The sequence below is a fragment of the Hyperolius riggenbachi genome, chromosome 5 (genome assembly GCF_040937935.1).
Source record: "Hyperolius riggenbachi isolate aHypRig1 chromosome 5, aHypRig1.pri, whole genome shotgun sequence".
NCBI classification, from domain to species: Eukaryota; Metazoa; Chordata; class Amphibia; order Anura; family Hyperoliidae; genus Hyperolius; species Hyperolius riggenbachi.
In genome coordinates this window covers 140,957,644-140,981,517 of record NC_090650.1, presented here as the reverse complement: position 1 = coordinate 140,981,517, position 23,874 = coordinate 140,957,644, and the positions used below count along the sequence as shown (strand labels likewise).

General features: G+C 42.7%; 1 protein-coding gene across 5 annotated transcripts in view; it reads left to right on the top strand.

Annotated features, from left to right (window-relative positions):
- ZDHHC3 (zinc finger DHHC-type palmitoyltransferase 3) overlaps positions 1 to 23,874 on the top strand; it is a 321,718-nt gene that overhangs the window by 250,110 nt on the left and 47,734 nt on the right. For all 5 annotated transcript variants that reach the window (XM_068236325.1, XM_068236324.1, XM_068236326.1 and 2 more), the window contains 3 exons: positions 12,012 to 12,136; positions 19,134 to 19,230; positions 22,725 to 22,806. In XM_068236325.1, coding sequence (XP_068092426.1) covers positions 12,012 to 12,136; positions 19,134 to 19,230; positions 22,725 to 22,806 — 304 coding nt within the window. The remainder of the gene's footprint in view (positions 1 to 12,011; positions 12,137 to 19,133; positions 19,231 to 22,724; positions 22,807 to 23,874) is intronic.

Genomic DNA, 23,874 nt, shown 5'->3' with positions numbered 1-23,874 from the left:
TCTGCTTATATATTGCCCTCCCCCTGATTCGCCTTGAATGTTGCATAGCATTCCTAGCAACTGCAGGTCTCATTTCATACATTTTCTAATCTCTTGGCTATAGCAACATGTCTGTACAGCGCCTTTTCCCTGCACTGTAGTCCTGACAATTCCAACAGTGTCGCCTTGGCAATCGTGCACGATCACTGTGTGTGTGTGTGTGTGTGTGTGTGTGTGTGTGTGTGTGTGTGTGTGTCTATACCTATATAGAGAAAGAGTGTCGGATTCTGTGGATAAACAGAAGTACAAATCTATTATTATTGGCTTTCCGGAAGAGAAGAAAGAGAGGCACCGTACCTAGGTTACACCTTTATTGGGCTCCAATGGACATCACATAGGCGGTATGCAGTGGGGGTTAGGTGAGGCCTGACAGCCGTTTCGCGTACTAACGCGTCATCAGAGGCACTAACGTTAGTATAGTATAGTAACTATATATATAATATAGTGGTCGGGCATGAGCAGTCCCCAGTGCACAATAAATTAAGGGGCCATCAATGTTGTGGGACACCTCCTATAACAATCAATTTTTTCTGACTCATTGTAACATTTCAAAAATCTGACCAATGTGCCACACACGTGTTAAATTTTTCCTCAATTATGATAAAAATGATTGGAAACACTGAGAAAACTGCTTGGGTATATATATTGATAAATTGACAATCTACCACACACCAGCAACAGAACCTCCAACAAAAAAGTTAACCCAGGCCTCACTGTGTCACATATCAAAAAACTTTATTGAAAAAATCATAGCAATCACAACCTGTATCGAAAGATTCAGATTATCTTTTTTGTTGGAGGTTCTGTTGCAGATTTAGTAATCTGAGTTTAAGGCCCACAAACATCTGATACATCTGCGCACGCAGGGTGGTTTATGCATGCAGCAGAAAGATATTCAGATGTGATGTCACTTGAAGACTGGTATTTAAATATGAATCTACTACACACCATTCAACTTTCATAAAAATTGACCCGAAAAATACACCATTTCCGATCAACTTTTATCGAATAACAACGGGAAATTAAAAAAAAAAAAAAGCTTTCGGTTTCTTGGAAATTTGGATCACTTTATTGTATTGTGTTTGACCACTTTTAGAGTGAAAGTAACAACACTAAGACAATCACAAGAATTAGACACTGGAAGAACATGTCTAATTGATAGCAGTTTTATACGCAACTAGTAGACCTAAGCCCGTTTCAAAACGGGCTCTAGGTCTGTTGAAACCATTCCTCCCTCCCCTTCCATCTCCTTCCCTCCTCTCTCCATCCCTCCCTTTCCTTCCCTCCCTTTCCTTCCCTCTCATTTTCTCCGTGACTGCCGCACAGTCACCGCGCATGCGCACTCGCTGCGCCCGTCCTCCCTCAGCTCTCCTCAGTCTCTGCGTCCCTCCCTGCACATGCGCAGTAGCTCAAAACACGACACACACATACAAACAGGAAGTGCAGGGATGGGACGCAGAGGCAGTTAGGTTTTATTATAGAGGATAGAGTAGGTCATAAAATAGTATTCTATTGTAGCCCGTGTGCCTTAGCTCTGGTAATGGTAACTGTTTCCCTAATTCTGAGACATGGAAGCTAAGCATAACTCGCTGACCTGAAAGTAGTATGCAGAACATAAGTTGAGCAATGGCTGCCTCCATCACAAGCCACTACACAAGAGTTCATAAAGAGTCATTTCACCTACAAGACAGCTATAACATTCTTCTAGAAGTCGATTAAAAGACACATAGTGATTTCTTCTCTCTCCAGGAGCCCCAGTTACTGAATATGTCTCTGCTTCAGGCCCTGCTCCTGCAGCAACTATATAGGGTGGCCCCACATTTCCTGTTTGATTCATCTTATATAAAATGCAACAGGAAGATGAGGAATAGCCATGTAGGTTTTCTAAAATTCGCTCTGCCCTCAAGAGTCTTCCTGAAATAGCATCTTTAAAGGGGCCCATACACTGGTTGATTTCAGCCATCGATGCACGATCGATCGGCCGGTCTATCGATTTGCGGCGATTTTGATTGATTTGATCTATCTGACAGGATGGAAAAATTTAGGTCGATCTGCTGCCAGCAGAGTTGGATCTAATGGTGCAGTAATGCATTTAGTTTGATTTTCAATAGATTTTATTCTGAAATCTATTGGAAATCTATTCCTTGTGTGTGGAACACATCAGATAGATTGCTGTCAGATTCGACCTTACAGGCATCTGACCGAAATCTATCTGATGGTCGAATCTGCTGCAAATCTATTAGCGTATGGCCACCGTAACACATTCAGCTAAGCATTGACTCTATATGGTGTGTAGATACAGTTTGGACAATCACTATTGTAATTCCTTCTGCAAAGCACAGTGGATAATCTCCTGCTTGTCCTCCCTCTGCTGTTTCCTTAGAACAGAATGGACTGCTGTGTACTGAACAGTGATCACTTGAAGTGATCATAAAATGTTTGTGGCAACAATGATCCCAGCTTTCCCTGCAGCTTCAGCACTGATAATGATCTTGGTGTTATAAAGCCAAATCTACACGATACGATTCCTTATACGATTCGATTATGATTCTATTTACGCTCCGATTAAATCTAACATGTCCGATCGGGATTCGATTCAATTCGATTTGCCATTGCAAAACAAATTGAATCGAATCCCGATCTGACATATCGGATCGTAAATAGAATCGTAATCGAATCGTATCGTTTAGATTGGGCTTAAGATCTTTTGACCAGTAAGGTTAGTATAGTTCTTAATCAGGTTAGTTTGTTAATGTTAAGTTAATGTAGGTATAAAAGTGGACCTGAACTCAGAACATCCTCTCTGCTTTAAACGATATACAACAGCATAATAACTTTTAAACAAAAACATTTCTTTGTTACACCTGATCCAAATCCTAAAATAAACCTGCACTGTTTCTACTTACTGATTCATGGAAGCAGACCTATATTATTTACAGCCTGTGCTTTTAAATGGGCTTATCTGCCGTGGCAGTCATGTGACACGGGGGAGAATCAAATTACAACTTGTGATTAAACACAAATAAGTGAGAATTAGACAGGCTAAATGCTCTAAATACATACAGGGTGCATTTCTCTATGTTTTCCTTCTGTCCTGTGCAAGAGTCCAGGTCCACTTGAAGGTTAGTTATGCATAGGTATCATGCTAGGTATGTTTAGGTTTGTGCAAAGAGTTTTAAAAGATTAAAGTTAGGGTTGGGTTAAGGTGGCCATACACTTATAGATTTGCAGCAGATTCGACCATCCGATAGATTTCTGTCAGATGCCTGTCAAGTCGAATCTGACAAGAATCTATCTGATGTGTGCCACACGCTAGAAACTGTTTTCCAATAGATTTCAGAATGAAATATATTGGAAATCGATCTAAATGCATTATTGAACCATTAGATCCAATGCAACTCTATGGGCCATCAATCTGCCGCCAGCAGCAGATCGATCTAGATTTTCCATCCTGTCAGATCAAATCCATCAAAATCAGGACGCAAATCGATCCATCCATAGATCTGACAAAAATGTCAGAAGCACCTGCAGCAGATCTGACGAGATTAGCTGCATGCTTGTTTCTGGTGTTATTCAGACACTACTGCAGCCAAATAGACCAGCAGGGCTGCCAGGCAACTGGTATTGTTTAAAAGGAAATAAATATGGCAGCCTCCATATTCTTCTCACTCCATCTGTCCTTTAACCTCCTTAGCGGTAACCCCGTGCTGGACACGGGGTAAGCCACCGGAGGGTGCCGCTCAGGCCCTGCTGGGCCGATTTTCATAATTTTTTTTTTTTGCTGGACGCAGCTAGCACTTTGCTAGCTGCGCCAGCACTCTGATCGCCGCCGGCCCCCGCCCGATCGCCGCTATCTAATGCGGCGCGCGGCCCCCCCCCCAGACCCCGTGCTCTGCCTGGCCAATCAGTGCCAGGCAGCGCCGAGGGGTTGTTCGGGACTCCCAATGACGTCCCGACGTCGCTGACGTCGGTGACGTCATCCCGCCCCGTCGCCATGGCGACGGGGGAAGCCCTCCAGGAAATCCCGTTCTTTGAACGGGATTTCCTGATCGCCTATCGCCGGAGGCGATCGGCGGGGCTGGGGGGATGCCGCTGAGCAGCGGCTATCATGTAGCGAGCCCTGGGCTCGCTACATGATTTAAAAAAAATAAATTAAAAAAACTGCTGCGCTGCCCCCTGGCGGAATTTTTCATACCGCCAGGGGGGTTAAAGAGACACTGAAGCGAAAAAAAAAAATGATATAGTGAATTGGTTGTGTACTATGAATAATTACTAGAAGATTAGAAGCAAAGAAAATATTCTCATATTTTTATTTTCAGGTGTATAGTGTTTTTTTCTAACATTGCATCATTCTATAATATGTGCAAACGCTCAGCATTCAAAATGATTCTTTCAGAGCAGTCTGTGAACTAATGACCTCTCCTCTGGCAGAGAAAAAGTAAATAGTTCAGGAACAGTTGAGATAATAAAAGTTAGAAAACAGCCCTCTTCATGACTTTGAAAGTCGTAGAGCTTAATGGCTTTTTTGCATAGAGATAACAACTGGAGTTTCTTAACTCCTCCTGTACTGGAAACAATTAGACTGATGTATCTGATCTTAATGTTTTATTTCTTAGCTGTACTACACATACAAATCATAATATCATAATTTTTTTTTCGCTTCAGTGTCTCTTTAAAGAGAATCTGTATTGTTAAAATCACACAAAAGTAAACATACCAGTGCGTTAGGAGACATCTCCTATTACCCTCTGTCACAATTTAGCCGCTCCCCGCCGCATTAAAAGTGGTTAAAAACAGTTTTAAAAAGTTTGTTTTAAACAAACAAAATGGCCACCAAAACAGGAAGTAGGTTGATGTACAGTATGTCCACACATAGAAAATACATCCATATACAAGCAGGCTGTATACAGCCTTCCTTTTGAATCTCAAGAGATCATTTGTGTGTTTCTTTCCCCCATGCATCTCTCATGCACTGAAGTTTCAGGCTGCTCTTTTCTTCCTGCAAACAGCTTTGCCCTTGTCTGTAATTCCTCACTATGTGAAAGCCCAGCCAGCTCAGAGGACGATTTATCCAGCTTGTAAAAGATAAGAGAGAAGCTGCTCTAATCTAAATAACACACAGGCAGTGTGCACAGAGGGGCCGGAAAGGGGGAGTTCATAGCAGAACCACAACACTGAAGAACTTGGCAGCCTTCCAGACACAGGCTGACAAGTCTGACAAGAGAGAGATAAGTTGATTTATTACAGAGACTGTGATAGTACAAAGTGCTGCAGTAAGCCAGGACACATTAGAATAGCTTTTGGAACTTGTAGGATGATAAAAAACAGGATGCAATTTTTGTTACGGAGTCTCTTTAAAGAACACCTGTAAGGTGCCTCCGGAGGGGGAATCCTCTGGATCCTAATAATAATGATTCTTCCTTCCTCCTCAGCCAGCCTTATCCGGGACTGGAACCCCCACACAAAAAAGCAAACCAAAAATCCTCTCCATTGCAGACTTGTAGTTCCTTAACAGCTGGAGGGCCAAGTTTGCCCATGCCTGCCCTAGGGGCACTTTTTTCACTACAGGTTCACTTTAAGACGGGTTTTCTTAAAAGTAAATAGAAGCCCAAAGGTGATTATCTGGCTGGGTCATTACGATTTCTTTTTCAGCTCAAATAGGAAGAGTTTGGATTCAGCAAATTCAGTCTCTGTTCTATGTTGTTATACTTATTCTAGGTACACACAATGAGATTTTCCAATATGTCCGATCTGATTTCCGATTGATTTTCCACATAAGTTAACAGAAAATCGATCGGCAAATCTATTGGAAATCAGATCAGACATGTTGGAAATAATCGATCTGACAGTAAATCTGCCAGAAAATCTCATTGTGTGTACCAGGCATTATGTTTATCATCAGTACTACACACGCAATTCATTATCTTGTAAGTTTTCTTTTTCACTTCAGGTTTGCTAAGATAGGCTATCTCTTGTTTTTTTTCCTTCTCTACACTTTGCCTTCCAGCTTGCTCTGGCTTCATGTGCGGGTGAGATTTTTGCCACATGCCAGACCTGTTCTTCTCAGTGATTTGGATAAACTGCTTTCTTTCCCACAAATTAGATATGGGCATTTCTCTGCCATCCACAGATTCCTGCTGCATCCCCCTCTACTAGTGCTGATGTTTTCGGTGCAGATATCAATGTTTGATTCTGCTGCATTTTTATTTATTGTGCGCAGGGATTCTTTTTGGCACTCGGCATGTTTCAGCTTCCTTTTTTGACTACCAGCCAGATTATTTTACACAAAGTTTCAAGTGTTTGCATAAAGAGTATTAATCAAATGTTTTGAAAAGCAAATTTTGGCTGTTGTCAGTAGATGCACTCTCCACTAATGTTTGCTTTGCTTTTTAAAGCAGAACTAAAGTCAAACAATTGAAGAAGCAGAGCAAACGGCAAATGAAAAGGGCAAGGCTTTCTAGATGTAATAAATGTATTTTACAGTGTTCAGTGACTTGATACAGTCTTTCTCTGAGTCAGAACATTGGGATTAGAGTGTATGCTGCCCCTGCTCTGGAAGATACACAACAGCATAATAACCTTTAAACAAAAAAACATCTCTTTCTTACAGCTGATACAAATCCTAAAATACATCTGCACTTTTTCTACTTCCTGATTCATGGAAGGAGACATCCCATGCTTTCAAATGAGCTTATCTGCAGTGGCAGTCAGGTGACACAGGGGAGAGATCAAATTACGGTACTTTTGATTAGACACAAATGAGGGGGAATTAAATAAGCCAAATAAATACACACAGGATGCATTTCTCTATGTTTTCCTTCTGTCCTGTGCAAGAGTTCAGGTCCACTTTAAAACGTATACAACCACTTTATGGCGAGAATGACATCATCTAATTAGTTATATTGGGGTAGTGCCTGGCCATTTATGTGTATTGTAGTGCCCGGCCATTTATCCTCTTCATGGAGTGACTTCATTGTATCTGCATAACTTGATAAAGGGGAACCCTGTGAGGCCCAGAAACAATTGTTGGATGTTGCGCAGTTAATGAAATACTGCATTGGATATAAATACAGCTGTGCTGACTATCTTTGCATATTACATTATTATTTAGTGTTTCTATAACGCTGACATCTTCCGCAGTGCTTCACAGAGTATATAGGCTTGTTAATGACTGTCCCTCACAGGGTCTCACTATCTAATCCGTGCTGTAATAATACGTCCATCATAGTCTAGGGCCAATTTAGGAGTGCAGCCAATCTTAACTAATCTGTTTGTTTGTTGGGATATGGGAGGAAACCAGGGTGCCCGGAGGAAACCCATGCAGACACGGGGAGAACCTACAACCTCTGTGCAGATAGTGCTCTTGGTGGGACTCGGGGACCCAGCCCGCGAGGTGAGAGTGCTATCCACTGACAGCCAATCACCATGGCCAGAGTGCTATCCACTACGGTGACAGCCACTCACAATGGTCTAACACCCATGGAGAAGAGGATAGATGGTGTGCCTGCTCCATTGTATAGTTGCCATCCCTGTCTTAATTTTCAGTGACTGTAGTATAGATTTACATCAGAGAATGGAAGTGTATTTTCCATATCCAATGTCCCACAATGGAGCAGTCAGAACAAAACAGACAAAGACAAGTATCTCTCAAACCACCGTAAGGAAATGTAATCAGAGGAGAGGTGTACTTGTGTTGAAATTGTACGATGCTCACCAATCAAATATTACCTTTCTTTTTCTGGAGTTTTAAAGTGGTAGAAATTACATATTCATGGACAAATGTGTTGGTATCCCTTCATAAAAAAAGTAATTGGAAGCTATCATTTGTGTATTTCACAAAAATGAGTCATTGTTTTAAATTAGTCTTTAAAGGATACCCGAAGTGACATATGTACACTGTACATACACATGTGTATCTCATCATGTCACGTCACTTCAGGTATCCTTTAATCAACAGGTTATTTTAAGTAATAATACAAATGATAATGGAATGGATAAAGATAATAGTGATCTTTTAATCTAATGTTTAGCTGCACAACCTTTAGAGGCAATCTGTGTGAGCAGATGATTCCTGTAAGCCTTAAGCTGGCCATACACTGGCCCGATTTGCCGCTGTTTCGACAGCAGATTCGATCACTGGGATCGAATCTGCTGCCAATCGTTCGCGCTACATGCCGAATTTTGTTCCATTTGGTCCGATCCCGTCGATCGCTCCGTGCGGAAAATTACCGTTGATCGCCCGCGGGTAGGGAGCGCGTCGCTAGCGGCGTTCGATTACCCGACGATCGACGCAATAGAGCCACATACATTACCTGCTCCGCTGGCACGACTACGCCCGGTCACCGCTGCTCCGTGTCCGCGCTGGTCTCCGGCATGCTTCAGTTCCTCCTGCCCAGCAGGAAGTTTAATCAGTAGAGGGCACTCTACTGTTAAAACTTCCTGCCGGGCAGGAAGAAGTAAAGCATGCTGGACCTGGAGACCAGAGCGGAGAAGACAGCGGAGACCTGGGGACTGGAGTCGCGCCGGCGGAGCAGGTAATGTATGCGGGCATGCGGGCGGGGGGAGCGGCGGCAGCACCACCACAACAGCTTGTGAACGGTTTCAGGCTGAAATCAGTTCACAATCTGTTTGCAGTAAAGGTAGCCATACGATCCCTCTCTGATCAGATTCGATCAGAGAGGGATCTATCTGTTGGTCGAATCTGATGGCAAATCGACCAGTGTATGGCTACCTTTAGACTTCTTTTGTCAGCAGACAGTTTGGCGTTCTCTTTCTGAGCAAACAGCTCTAGCTATGTCCAGTATGAAAATTACCTTCTTCTGATTAGGATTCAGTTCTTTACCTAGATGTTTGATTAGATTCACATCGGGACTCTTGCATAATATACCAGTGTTTTGCTCTTGCAATTCTTAGGTGCTTTGAGTTGTGTGTTTAGGGTCATTATCGTGTTGGAGGATCCATGGTGCGTTTTGACACTGGACAGTACATTACACTCTGCAATTAGTGATGTCGCGAACCTCCGATTTTCGGTTTGCGAACCCTGTTCGCAAACCTCCGCGGAAGGTTCGGTTCGCGGAAAAGTTCGCAAAACCGCAATAGACTTCAATGGGAAGGCGAACTTCAAAATTTAGAAAAATTTCTACCGGCTGGAAAAATGATAGAAAACATGTTTCAAGGGTTCTAATCCCTGGAGGAACACATGATTGAGTGAAATACACATCAAAAATTCCAGGCAAAAAACTAGATTTCACGTAAACCCCTATTTTAAGGGCACAGATCTCGTTCAATGTTCAATTACAGGCCTACACTGCTTTACAACATCAGGCAGTGTATCACTCCCTACTCCCTCCTCCCGGAGGGAGGAGGGTCTCATCTTCCAGGGAATTGTAGGCTTTTAAAAACCAGCTTATATACCTTGGCTGGGAATTGAACACAGGTCTTGGCCAGGAATTGAACCCAGGTCTGAGTGCTTGGTAGTCAGCTCTCTTAACCGCTATACCACAACCAACACTACATACTGAAGGCAGCCTAGAATGTACCAATTATGATATATCCTAGAGAAAAATGAGCTTTGGTTGTGGTATAGCGGTTAAGAGAGCTGACTACCAAGCACTCAGACCTGGGTTCAATTCCCGGCCAAGGTATGTAAGCTGGCTTTTAAAAGCCTACAAATCTTTAAGCAAGCTCATTTTTCTTTAGGATATATCATAATGGTACATGCTAGGCTGCCTTCGGTATGTAGTGTTGGTTGTGGTATAGCGGTTAAGAGAGCTGACTACCAAGCACTCAGACCTGGCTTCAATTCCCGGCCAAGACCTGGATTCAATTCCCGGCCAAGGTATGTAAGCTGGGTTTTAAAAGCCTACAATTCCCTGGAAGATGAGACCCTCCTCCCCTCCGGAAGGAGGGAGTGAGGGAGCCTAACTAAACTCTCCCTAGCAGCGTCTGTCAGCAGCTGTCCCTTAACTAATTAGTGCAGGCAGACTAGTGAGTAAAATGGCACAAGGACCTTGCCTTTTATAAAGGGGGGTGGGGCTCCAGGAGTGAGTGCAGTCTGATTGGCCTGCTGACTGTGATGTAGAGGGTCAAAGTTCTGCTCGATAGTGCATTATGGGGCTAACCGAACTTCCGCAAAAGTTCGCCTTCCCTAGGTGAACGCGAACCACCAAAGTTCACCGGCGAACCGTTCGCTACATCTCTATTTGAAATGTCTTCATAGTCTTGAGATTTTATTGCGGCTTGCAGAGACTCAGTGCAGCCAGTGCTAGCTGCTGCAAAACAACCTTAAAACCTAGCCATCTCTTCTCCATGTTTCACAGTAGGTATGCTGATGTAACTTAGCCTAAAATCATAACTATTCTGACATGGGCATCATGGCTTATAAATATGCATTTCTGCAAAACTTCCATTTTTAGGCTTTTCTTTCAGCAGTGGGGTCCTCTTGGTCTACTTCCACTTAGTCCACTGTCATTTAAAAAAGGTATAGATGGTGCAATCAGACTCTGATGGACGTTAAAGTCCAGCTTGTATCTCTTTGGAAGTTGTCCAGTGATTTTATCATTGACATGCAGTTATGTACGGGATAAATGATTTCCATTTTATCACTTTTCATAGAAAGTCCTTTTTCAATGAGCTGTAAGTGAATCAAAAAAAAAATCTCCAAGTCTGTATGTAAGCACCAGAGTGCAGTTGTAGAATTACACAAATATTTGTTTCTTACAGGTCAATGCACTTTTGGTGAAATGCTAGCTGATCCTTGTGCTAACTCTCCTCCTTATTTACTGCCCTCTTTTTCATGTACTCTTACGCCTTTTGTTTGGGGTGTAAATAATATTCAGTTGACTTTTCATGCATTTTGTAGTGCCCTTGTACTGTATATGAGGCTATTGTAGACAAGACACCCAAAACATTGGACTATTTGCAAGCATCATAAAATGAGCACATATAAATCAAAAATAATAACGGACTCAAAATGATAAGCATCTCATTGATCAGCTCTGCTTTAAAGAGAGCGCAAGGCAGTTTGGAACACAGAGGCATGTTCTCTGCCTCGTGACATACCTCTGTGTCCCCACACCGCCACTCTCTGCCCTCCCAACTCTGTGCTATAGCCCCCAGAGATTAGCGTCAATATTTGTCGCTATCTCTGAGGTAAACATAGGGGAGAGGGATTCCCTGTTTAAAATGCCCGCCAGGGGCATTCCTGCAGGGTTTCCAGGGCTGCCATTGGGAAGCTCCCTGGCCATGCCCCCTACCGCTCCCTCGCCTCCCTGCATGCTGTGAATGAGAGAATGGATCTCATTCTAGCATCGTGACCTCGTGAAAGTGGGCCAGTTCGGTCCAAAGGCGTGGCGGTTTTAACGGCTACCTGATCCACTCAGCCCCCTGGATCCGGTTTTTTAATCTATGAGCCCACCTCGGGTTCTCTTTTTAAGCATTATATCAATTGTTCTTAAAGGAAACGTATGTCCACTGGTTCTTAGATTGGGCATGCTAACCTATCTTGTATTAATACTTAAATAGGAGCTGTCGTGAAAAATAACATAATGAATAAAATTTCTTATTTTTTTACAATATTCATTCATAGATTTAGTCAGTGTTTGCCCATTGTAAAATCTTTCCTCTCCCTGATTTACATTCTGAAATGTTATCACTGGTGGTGACATCCTTAGTTCTGCCAGGTGATCTGTGCAGAATGTTTGTTACTGAGAGTTCTATGCACAGAGGGATATATTGCTTGCTTGGTAGTTGGAAAAAGCCATTATTTCCCACAATGCAACGAGGTTCTCAGATGGCAAATTGTCAGGACCATGCTCATGACCTCACATTTCACCACAATATCAGCCACACAGAACCCAAAATTGTATTCAAAGTAAAGATTTCTCGTGGAAAATGGGGTATCTGCTACTGATTGGCACGAAGTTCAATCCTTAGTTAAAGTTCCTGTTTAATATGTATATATTTGTTTTTAGGGTGCAGTGCCTAAAGGAAATGCAACAAAGGAGTTTATTGAAAGCTTGCAACTGAAACCGGGGCAAGTGGTTTACAAGTGTCCGAAATGCTGCAGCATCAAGCCGGACAGGGCGCACCACTGCAGGTACTGCTTTACCTTCTCCATCTGTGAACCATCCAGTACAATATGTCCTCACATCATATTTACTTCTCATGGTGCAATGTATCATGGATTGACAGGGATCAGTACAATGGCTTCTTGTTTACTTCTTAACATTTAAAGAAGGAAATGTGAGCTTAAAAAATACAATGCTTAGTTTTATTGGACAAAACATAAAAAGATTACTTTCTGGAGGGACGTAACGTTTTAAGATTTATAAATGGTAAAGTGAGGCACAGTGTGTAATTTTAGCAGATTTCATTTTCATTTCTGTGGGCCATCCTGAATGACTGGCTATAATTTTAAAGTAGTGTTATTACTGACTAATACCAGTTATAAAGTTGCTGGTGTCTAATGTTTCAATGTTCTTGTCAGCTGCAGAATGCATTAAAGCCTTTACGTCAGACTCCCATATTTTAAATTCATATTATAGTAAATGTGCATCAATTAGCAATAGTTTTGTACATTGCACATCTTTACTTATCTAAATAAATATATTGAAAGTACGGTATGTGGTGAGCTACATCCAATAGATCCTTGTCACCAGTGGAGAAGTAGAGATTATGACCGCTCGACCTCACCTAAGTCCAACGTGCTGCTCCGCACTCCTCCCATATAATGAAAATTGAAATCCATTTATTAAATCATCAATAGAAAATATGCAAAAAGCATGGCAGCACGCAAGCTGATGCATTTCTGACCCCACCGGGTCCTTAGTTGTAGATCAAATGACAAATACAAGTGAGTCCTTAAATACCTTGGAGCCACTCCCCTTCCCACCACAACTATATGGTAAAAACGTTTCCTTAAAGGGAAATCGCAGATCGTGGGAGAAGAGCAAGCTCCAGCATATTTCACATCATTGCATATATAATAAATACATGTACATAGAACATTTTAAAATACATTATACTTAAATGATTCCTGTGAACTCCATCCACCCCGATTGTCAAAGACACAGGAAAGAGAGGAGGGAGCTAAACTGCAATATGTATGTGTACAACCTGAACACTGGGTTACGTAAGGATAGTATACAAATACAGAACCAACAAATGTTGGGGAAAGCATCCAGTATTCTTGATAATCAAGTACCAGAGAGACCCTGACTTGGACCCAAAGATAAACATAAACAATGAACATCCCACCTATAGTTGAGTCCCTTGGGCTCTCTAGTGCCCAAGGTAGGCCCAGTGGAGGAGCATTTGCCTCGCCAGCACAGAGCAGATCACCCTTCCTTGGTTGAGGTATGTACTTTTCATCACCCTGCCTTGCCTGCAGAAAGAAACTGTCTCTCATTACTCTTTTGCTTAAACTAAACCTGCCTGCGCTGGGGCCCCTTTTGCAATCCTCGACATTAAGGTCAAAGATTGCTAATGGCTGCTGCCCTCTTCGTGTACAAGCACAACCACACTGCACAGGCACACAGTAAGCCCATGCCAGTATCACAGAGCCGCTCTTCCACAAGCATGCTATGCCTGAACAATGTGGCCATGTTCATACATGGACGGGAGTATGGCCACAAAAAGGAAGAGGGTCGCGGCTGGCAGCAGAGGGATCGTAGACATCGAGGAAGCATCCAGAGGCTTACCTCCACTGACGTGAATATTAAACTTTTTTACTTTTTTTTTTTTTTTACACTTCATCTTTTCTTTTTTTATAAGCACATATTGGATGAATTGAGTAGGACTAATTCTTTATTACACACAGAGCAGGGAGGAACTAGATAGGAATTGAGAAGACTGCAGAGATGTAGCTGCCTAGTGTAGTGTTGTCCACAAAGAATTAATCTGTCAGCAGCTTCGGGAGGCGATGGGTCAGGTTAGATGATCCTTCTTAAGGTGCCCATACACTCGTCAGATTGGCAGCAGATAGATAAGAAATGCATCTGATGATCTATCTGATGCGTTTTTAGAACATTTTTTACCAGGATAGAATTCCAATAGATTTCAGTTTGAAATCTATTGAAATTCGATCTGATGGCATTTTTTTGCCATCAGATTTCCATTAAGGCCAATGCAAACTGATAAGCAATCTCATCAGATCGACCTAAATTTTCCACCCTGCAAGTTCGATGGAAATCCATCGAAATCGATCGAAATCGGCCGTCGATCGGTCGATTGGTCAACCGATTTGCAATCGATTGATCGATCGATCGGGATCGATCGGTCGGCCAGAAAATCGGCTGAGTGTATGGGCTGCTTTAAGGTGGTCACTAACGATCCAATCTTTTTCATCCAATCTTACCAAATCTATGTAGTAGAAGAGTAAACTGGGTGAATATATTGAATGTTTACTATAGGCAGTCTTTTATATTACATAGAAATGGTAAGATTGGATGAAAAAGGTTGTATCGTTAGTGGCCACTTTTCTAGTCACAGTAAAAAGACTGATTGGTGGCCCCTCCCAGCTCCTGCTTGACTGGCTCACGTGGGTGATGATATGATGGAAAGGGGGGTTGGGGTGGAGTCTCTGACCTGTATGACTATATATGGATGATGACAAGGGGGGGTAACTTGGATGACTCACTAGAGATGGGAAGTTCGGATCTTTTCAATGATTCGGATGATTCAAATCGGATCATTGAAAAGATCCGGATCTTTGATCCGAATCTCGGATCATTTTACTACGGAAGCATTTCGGGGGTGAAATGACTAGCAGGACAGGAGAAGGGGAGGGGGTGGACACACAGAGAAGGGGAGAAGATGGACAGAGGGCAGGGAGTGGACAGAGAAGGGAGGAGGGACGAGCAGAGAGCAGAAATGTTTGCTTGCACACAATACCCACATGCTGCAATCATATGCTTTACATGTATTTCACCTACACGTTCAGCTGTGTACTTTGAATGTAAATGTCGCACCGTGAAAGAAAGCATTCCCCAAAGCATGACTCCCAGAAGATAAGTGCAGCTGTTTAGAGCGAATGCAGGAGGATCATATTACGCTGCAATCACAGTGCCTGCAAAGTTACTGAGCTGTGCTGAGCTGAGCCAAAAGCTTCCAATGTGTTCACTGTGCACAACTACGGAACAGACAGCCTATAATGAGCAGCACGTTATAGCCAGTATGTGTGCTCTACACACATCTGGCAGTGGCACCCATGTCCCCTCTACCTGTCTCCCTGCAAGGCTGCCTCCCCTCCAACAGAGCGATCCATCTCTGCTCTGCTTCCAGGACCCCGCTGCCCGCTGAGAGGGGGCGTGTCTCTCCTGGCCCCGCCCCTTTTGCAATCCGAATCACTCATTTTGATGATTCGGATGATTCGACTCACAAAATAGATTCGGATCAAAGATCCGAATCGTTCATGATCCGGACATCACTATGACTCACAGACTCATGTCTAACCAAGCAGCATCTGACACTGGAACTGAGGGTTCTTAAAACTCCTTCAAAAACTTCTTATGGTGTTTTGTATGCGTTTGTTCAGATGCTTTTCAGATGTTTTTTTTGTGCAGCTAGTAGTGTTTTCAGATTTGTAAACCAGGCATTTAACACTTCAATATGCTTTAGCTCTTTAAAGTGGACTTGAACACAGAACTTCCTCTCTGCTCTAAAAGATATACAACAGCATAATAACCTTGTAAAGAAAAACATTTCTTTGTTACAACTGATACAAATCGTATAATAAATCTGCAGTGTTTCTACTTCCTGCTTTCATGGAAGCAGACATAGGGTTAATATCCTTTTCAAATTAGCTTTTCTGCCGTGGCAGTCAGTTGACACAGGGGAGAGATCAAATTACAACTTGTGATTAGACACAGATGAGGGGGAATTAGACAGACTAAACTCTTTAAATACATACAGGGTGCATTTCTCTATGTTTTCCTTCTGTCCTGTGCAAGAGTTCAGGTCCACTTTAAACAAACTTGTCACTCACATGTATTCTCCCACATTGACATTGATGGAGATTTTCAAATCCGAATGGTTGTGGGCTGTTCAGACCCTACTAGGAAACTATCTGTGTAAGTTTGTTGCAGCTGCCCCAAATCATTAAACAGCTTCAGCCTATCATAATGGAGGCTGAGCTGCTGAAAGAAACTTTCCCAGAGCCCCCAACTCTGGCCTTCAGATAACAGACTAACCTCAGGCACAAGCTGTGTAACAGGAAGCTTTATTGTGACTATGACAACATTGACCAAACCATACAATGGGAAAGTACAGTCTGTGCAGCCACATTAACCAGTAATACAGGATGATGCTGCCTCATACACTGCAACAAGAAGGCTTGCATTGCAGAAACACTACTTAAGTACGTTTTTTAAAAATGACTGCACATAGACACTCAAATAGCTGAACGCAGAGTTAACTGCTGCTCAACTGGACACAATTTCTCACAGGCAAGCCTGTATGTGGAAAGCTTGAATGTCTGAAGGGGAGTTTCAGATCCAACCAGGAAGGAACCTCTTTGAACTCAGAATGATTCTTATCTAACATTAGAGAGAAACGGCTAACTACAGTATATGTCATTAGCATGATCTGAAAGCAGCCATGACTGTTTAAAAAATTCTAGTTTCCTTATCATAAAAATGATCATCTGGTATTAAAGGACAACTATTGCTAAAATGCATATATCCACATAAGTATGTTTGTTTTTTCCAGAGTAAAATCCGCTATAAATGACTTTTCTCCTATGTTGCTGTCATGTACAGTAGTTAGTAGAACTCTGACAGAACTGACGGGATTTTGACTAGTCCATCTCTTCATGAAGGATTCTCGGTATTTAATGTATTCTTTACAAAAGCACCCCCTGGAAAAGATCTATAAAAAAATGCAGGCCACCCACCTACCACCACCAACTGTTTGCACACTATTCTGGCTGATGAATTGAGCAACTGCCGTTCACAAAGTGCTTTTGAAAATAAAGGAAAACTCTGAGAATCCCACATAAGGAGATGGGCTAGTCGAAAACCTTTCTGTTCTGTCCGATTTCTACTACCTACTGTAAGGGCTGGTTCACACTACAAGAGCTTTTCTGAGTGCTTTGTGATTGTAAAAGCTCTTGCCAATGTAATCCGATGTGTGTTTTCTCACTGGAGCAATGTGATTTTGTAAAATCCCCCATAGCATTGCATTAGCTAGAGCTTTTAGAATCACTAGCGCTTAAATGGGTTCTTTAGCCCTTTATAAAATCAAAAAGTGTCACTTACCTGGGGCTTCTAACGGCCCCTGCAGACATCCTGTGCAGCACCGTCACTCCAGAATCATCCGTTCTCCCACCGTGGGTCACCGTCCAATTATTCGTTTAACAAGACGAATGTCGCTGTGGCTGCGCGGCTGTGCGCATCGTCGATCCCGCTTGCGTCTCGGGGAGAAAATATAGTAAGCTCCCGTAGACACGAGCGGGATCGAGGACGCGCACGGCCGCGTAGCCCCAGTAACATTCGTCTAGTTAGACGAATAAATGGACGGTGACCCGTGGCGGGGTGTCTGTGACAGTGCGGGACAGGATATTTTCAGGGGGGCGTTAGAAACCCCAGGTAAGTAACACTTTTTGTTTTTATAAAGGGCTACAGAACCCCTTTAAAAAGCTCTAGCAGTGTATCTGCCCTAAGTAACAACAACATTGGAAAAAAAATATTTCTAGCAGATGTTACTCTGGGATAAATGTACTTTTTATTCATGTGTTTTTATGTATGTATTGCGATAGTAGTCCTTTTATGCTGAATTTATTACCTGGAAATCAGAAGATTAGTAGATAATTAAATACAACGTGGTTGGTAACGTTCAGACCAGCTCCCATACATGATGCCCTAAGCATCACTTGCAACACCTAGATCTACCCAAGTGTGGTAGCTATGCCCACATACTGTACATAGTGTGCTGTGCATGTGAATTTTCAATCCTCACTAGGCTGCATGCAAATCTGCATCACTGAGAGACAAGTGACTCCACAGTGAGAATGTACTTTTACTAACGTGTGATGAAAGGATGTAAGGAGTAGGGATGATAATAATTTCAAGTTGATGTAGGATTGTGCAAATTTTGTATTTAAATGTATGCAGCTTGAAAATGGACCAAATTATTTCTTAGCAGGTTCATTTTAAACTTGCATACGTTTGCATACTAAACTTGTATAATACTGCATCAACTCTAAATGATTTACATCTTATTAACCATTCATAATAAGGAAGAATAGTAAATAAATTTGCAATACAAAAGCAAGCAGCACTTTCTCCTGCTCTCTGTATACATAGGAAAAGCAGGATATTGCAAAAATGATGGCTTTTAATGGTGTAATGAGAAATAGTTTTATAATGCAAGCCCCTCCACCCCTTTCACGAAGTAATCCGTAACCAAGCAGTAGAATTAGCACACAGTAGTTTGATTACCAGTATGTGCAATCAAGATAATTCCAAAGTTTCTAGACATCAAGGTAAGGCATCCAAGCATAGCAAAATAAGGCATTGTCAGCTGTATAATGGACACGTGTCTGTATAGTCTGTATAGTCTGGCCCAGCAATGTTACCTGAAGGATCAGTTCCCGATCCCTAATGGGCAACATCAGTCAGCCCATGTGTACAGGCCTTTACATTTGGTGGTTAATTCCAGGACTGTGTACATAGCACCAAAGTGTTTACTTGCTCATTCAATGAAACTGCTTGGATGACTTCCCTTGATAAAGAGACTATAGATGTATTAGAATACTTGCCTGTGTTGAGCCATTTCGTCCAGTACACATTTTTCTGTACTTTCCTATGAAATATAAAACAGTAAAAACTTAAAAAGCAGATTTAAATATAAAATAAAACTGTGTAATATCTTAAGTCATTTTTAGGAGGAGGAGGATAGATACAATTGTTTATTTCATTATTTTATTTTCACCTCGGGTGTTCTTTAAAGTTGCTCCTGCTATCGTTAGCAGCAACTCTTAAGATACCATTTACAGCTGTAAATCTGTGTGTGTGGGATCTGGCCCTTAGTATAAATGTGTATAAGTATATGTTTCATCATCTAAACAGATTTCAGATATTGTTTTCTTTTTTTAGTATATGTAAAAGATGCATTAGGAAAATGGATCATCACTGTCCTTGGGTCAACAACTGCGTTGGGGAAAATAACCAGAAATTTTTTGTCTTGTTCACTGTAAGTATTCGAATTCAAGATATCTGTTTACTGGTATGGCCTGCCACATGTTGTGTTATAGTTATGATTTGTATTATTATACTAATGGCAAACACCTTTTTTTGCATGTAAAACACATTCAGTTAACAAATGCTACATACTGTATTTCACATCTAACACAATCATTTGTTGTCGTCTGGTGAAAATCTAGCACAAGTAAATATGCTCCATGATAATGTTTAGGGATCTGCCATATCTGAGCACTAAACAGCCTATGAGAAATCAGTGCTCTTGTATGGTGCCACCTGCTCTCTATACTTAACAATAACATTTGTAAAGCGCTTTTCTCCCGTAGGACTCAAGTTGAATAGATATGTCTCAGATCAATACAGGGTTGCAGGCTGGACTGTGTTACAGAGGAAATAGGCAGATGTTCATAAATGCCAGACTTTGAGACAGAGCAGTCTGCTCATCTTTACCTGAGCAGCATGTCTGAACTATACTTATTCCTGGACTAAACTGGGAGGGAAGAGGCGCCTTAAAAGGTAAAATACAATAAGATGGGGATTGTAGGTTCGTTCTTAACGTAATGTTCTTAAGTCGTAACGCTGTTCCATCTCTGTCCCATTTGCCTCCTATGTACCCCCCTTTGCCTCCAGTGTCCCTCTCTGTGCCTCTCTGTCTCCCTCTGTGCCTGTTGGTCCCCTTTAGTGCCTTTGTTCCCCCTATGTGCCTGTTTGCCCCCCCCCCCGTGCCTATTTTTATCCCCTTTTGAGCCTCTCTTGGTCCACCCCCCCCCCCCCATGCCCTTCTATGTCCCCTCTCTGTGCCTCTTTTTGTCCCTGCCTCGGTTCGTACCCCCCTCTGTGCCTCTGTACCCCCTCTGTGCCTTTGTTTGTACTCCCTCTGTGCCTCTGCACCCTTTCTGTGCCTCTGTTTGTACCCCCTGTGCCTCTGTGTTCTTTCTGCGCCCCTATCTGTTCCCCCTGTGCCTCTGTACCCCATCTCTGCCTTTTTTTGTACCCCCTATGCCTCTGTACCCTTTATGTGCCTCCGTTTGTACCCCCATGTGCCTCTGTAACCCCTCTGTGTTTTAGTTTGTTCCCCCTCTGTACCTCTGTTTGTTCCCCCTCTGTGCCTCTGTTTGTTCCCCCCTCTGTGCCTCTGTTTGTTCCCCCCTCTGTGCCTCTGTCTGTTCCCCCCTCTGTGCCTCTGTCTGTTCCCCCCTCTGTGCCTCTGTTTGTTCCCCCCTCTGTGCCTCTGTTTGTTCCCCCCTCTGTGCCTTTGTTTGCTCCCCCCTCTGTGCCTCTGTTTGTTCCCCCCTCTGTGCCTCTGTTTGTTCCCCCCTCTGTGCCTCTGTTTGTTCCCCCCTCTGTGCCTCTGTTTGTTCCCCCCTCTGTGCCTCTGTTTGTTCCCCCCTCTGTGCCTCTGTTTGTTCCCCCCTCTGTGGCTCTGTTTGTTCCCCCCTCTGTGGCTCCGTTTGTTCCCACTCTGTACCTCCGATGGTTCCCCCCCTGTGCCTTCGTTTGTTCCTCCTCTGTGCCTCTGATTTGCCCCCTCCCCCCGTGCCTATGATTTTCCACGTGGTCAGTCTAATCACTCCGCCTCCACCTGCTCCCTCTAGCGTACAGCATCGCTTTACAGGAACCTGTATGCCAGATGACATACAGGAAGCAAAGCGATGTTGTACGCTAGAGGGAGCAGGAGGACAGACAGTGTTGGACTTGGTTCGAAGTTGAGTCCAACACTGATGCAGGGACACACACACCGGCACTCAGGGTAGGTTTGGGGCCACTTCTTCAAACTTCCCCTTCCCATCCCCCCCCCCCCCCCCCCCCGCAGAAATTACATCATTGCGATGGGATCGGGCTGTTTGTATCGGCAGGTCATTCGTAAGTCGGAGACTACTTGTAATCAGAATCTGTCTAAATCAGAGTTCCCCAACCCTGTCCTCAAGGCCCACCAACAGTACATGTTATGCAGAAAACCACAAAAATGCACAGGTGTGGTAATTAGTGTCTCAGCAGAACTGATTACCTACCTCTGTGGACTTCCACAAAACATGCACTGTTGGTGGGCCTTGAGGACAGGTTTGGGGAACACTGGTCTAAATGACAGGATAATTCTCTTACCTCAGTTTAACGTACCTGGGGCTTCTACCAGTCGTCTGTAATTTAATTGACAAAAAAAGTGTGTTCCTTGCGCTTTCAACTCCAGGAAACCCAGACCAGTCAAATCCAGAAATACTCTAGTCCACACCAGGAATTCACAAATAATGCTGCTCCATGTAGGGAATATGCAATGTAATATCTGGAAATAAGGAGCGCTCTAAGTGCGTTACCAAGGTGGGACTTTATTGCACATAAAAAGTGGTTACTTACAGGATAGTAGATATAAAATCGCTTGTCAGCGGGTAGGCAACCCGTTACACTCCTCTGCGGCGGAGTTGCACGCGCCGTGGCCAGCAGCAGCGTGTCCGATGGAATCAGGGAGCTCGTCTTGCGAGGCAGTGGGCGGGGCCTAGGATCGTGGTGCGTGTAGCGTCATGACGCATTTCGGCGCTCTGCGCCTTCATCAGATCAGAGGAGTGTAACGGGTTGCCTACCCGCTGACAAGCGATTTTATATCTACTATCCTGTCTGTAATTTAATTGGCCGCTTGCCATCGTTCTGCTCTGTTCCATTCAGCAGCTGTCCTCTCCAAAAGCTGCATGCATGGCCTCCTCAATCACGTTCCCATGAATGTGAGCATTCTGTGCTTGAGCAGTTCATAAAAATTGCACCTGTGTATATATCCCCAATGCTTGTGAGTGCAATCGAGGAGGCGCAGGGTTGCGCATGCACAGCAGTTGGTGAGATTGGCTTAGTCGGCACAGCTGCTGAATGGAATAGTGCGGAATAATGGGGAGGAACCAGAAGCACTACAAGGCTTTATGCCATCAACAACCTACTTTTTATTTCTTTACTTTTTACAGACTATCCTAGTAACACGTCTAACTTTTATAGCAACTTTCCCTGGCATTCTAGTGACGCACGTCTCTTAAATATTTTAAAGTAATAACGAGCTGACCCTTTAAAACTAAAATGAGTCTAGTCACATACAATAAAAAAAAACTACCAGCATGGGTTTGAAATGTATAAGGAAGCTGAAGTGCACAGAGGACACCGACACAATCATAGATAATATACAGATTCCGTGGAGATAGCAAGGCAAGAGTGCTATCTACCACATGACTGTACTGTCCCAGTCATTAGATGTTCACTCTTCTGGCAGCTGTATTATGCTGTAGGCTACTTAATTCTTCAGAGTTTTGAGGACCTTGTTAAGTGAGTAAGGGTTGCATAATGGATGGGAGGAAGGAAAGGGTTCAGTTCTTGGTTTCTGCCAGTAGTATAGAAAGCTAGTGGCTTTAGTGATAAGTGTGTCATAGGGTGTAGTTCACTGTTTTTCCTATTTTCATTGCAGTTGTGTCTGTTTGCACTGTTAAGTTTGAGCTTATTATGTTTGTTTTTCAGATGTACATAGCTCTCATCTCTTTGCATGCCCTAATTATGGTAGGGTTTCATTTCCTATATTGCTTTGAAGAAGACTGGACAAGTGAGTAATGTTTAAATGCAAATATACAGAAATATTATATGATAAATCATATTAGAATATGTGTACACAGGCACATACACAGCTGGTTGCACTATATGCAGCTTTATTAGGAAATATGAAATTTGTTGCCATAGATAATTAAAGCTTACACCAGTCTCTTATTTTTAATGATTATGGTAGTGAATTTGAATTAAATAGAAATGCACAGTATTTTTTGAATTGCATGTCTGAGCTTTTTGTGATAAATATAAATAAGTAACCTTCCTGGCTGCATGCTGTAGTTCAATTTCTTGTTGAAGTGCAATTTTACTGGACAGAAAGCTGTCCAAACTCCTCCCCCATCTCATCATCAACGTGAGGCCGCCAGGGAGGTGGCCTTTTCTTGTCAGTACAGATCATGTGACCTCTCCTACTTCCTCCCTCTGCTGGTAAGAGATTAGCTCTTTGTATCTAGCACCACTGGTCAGCAGACTCTCATAATACAAATCTTGTATAGCCACGATACAGGCCACAAAGTAGTAATTTCTTAACAGCAGGTGGGAGTTTCTTCCTCTGCAGGTATTGCAGAGGAAGAAACTCCCACCCTGCTGGCAACTTTATACAGTACTAAGAAAAAGTCTGTCACGTGAGGAAATTTCTCTAGAACAGCTGCCTCAAGAATGAAACCAGTGTGATTAATTGCACTATTCAACTTTACAAAAAACAAAACATTTGGGAGGATGAACTATGGCTTTGTGGAGTGAGTAGGAGGGGAATGAGGTTGAGGGTCATTCTGGTGCCTTTGAAGACTACAATGGTATCTACCATAGTTATCTTGTAAGGTCTGGTTAATAGGGCATGAGATTTTCTATGAGGTATAATTAATAATAATTTTGTTAAGACAAATGTAATCACTACGTAACTATAATATTCTGGTATATTTTATGGCAATTAGAAGTATCAACTTTTCAATAGAAATATACTACTGTATATGAAATGTTTACCACTAACAGGACAAAATGTTGTATTTACCATTTAAATAACAGCAAACACAAATAAGGAGTCTCATATGATCCAGCACAGATGTTA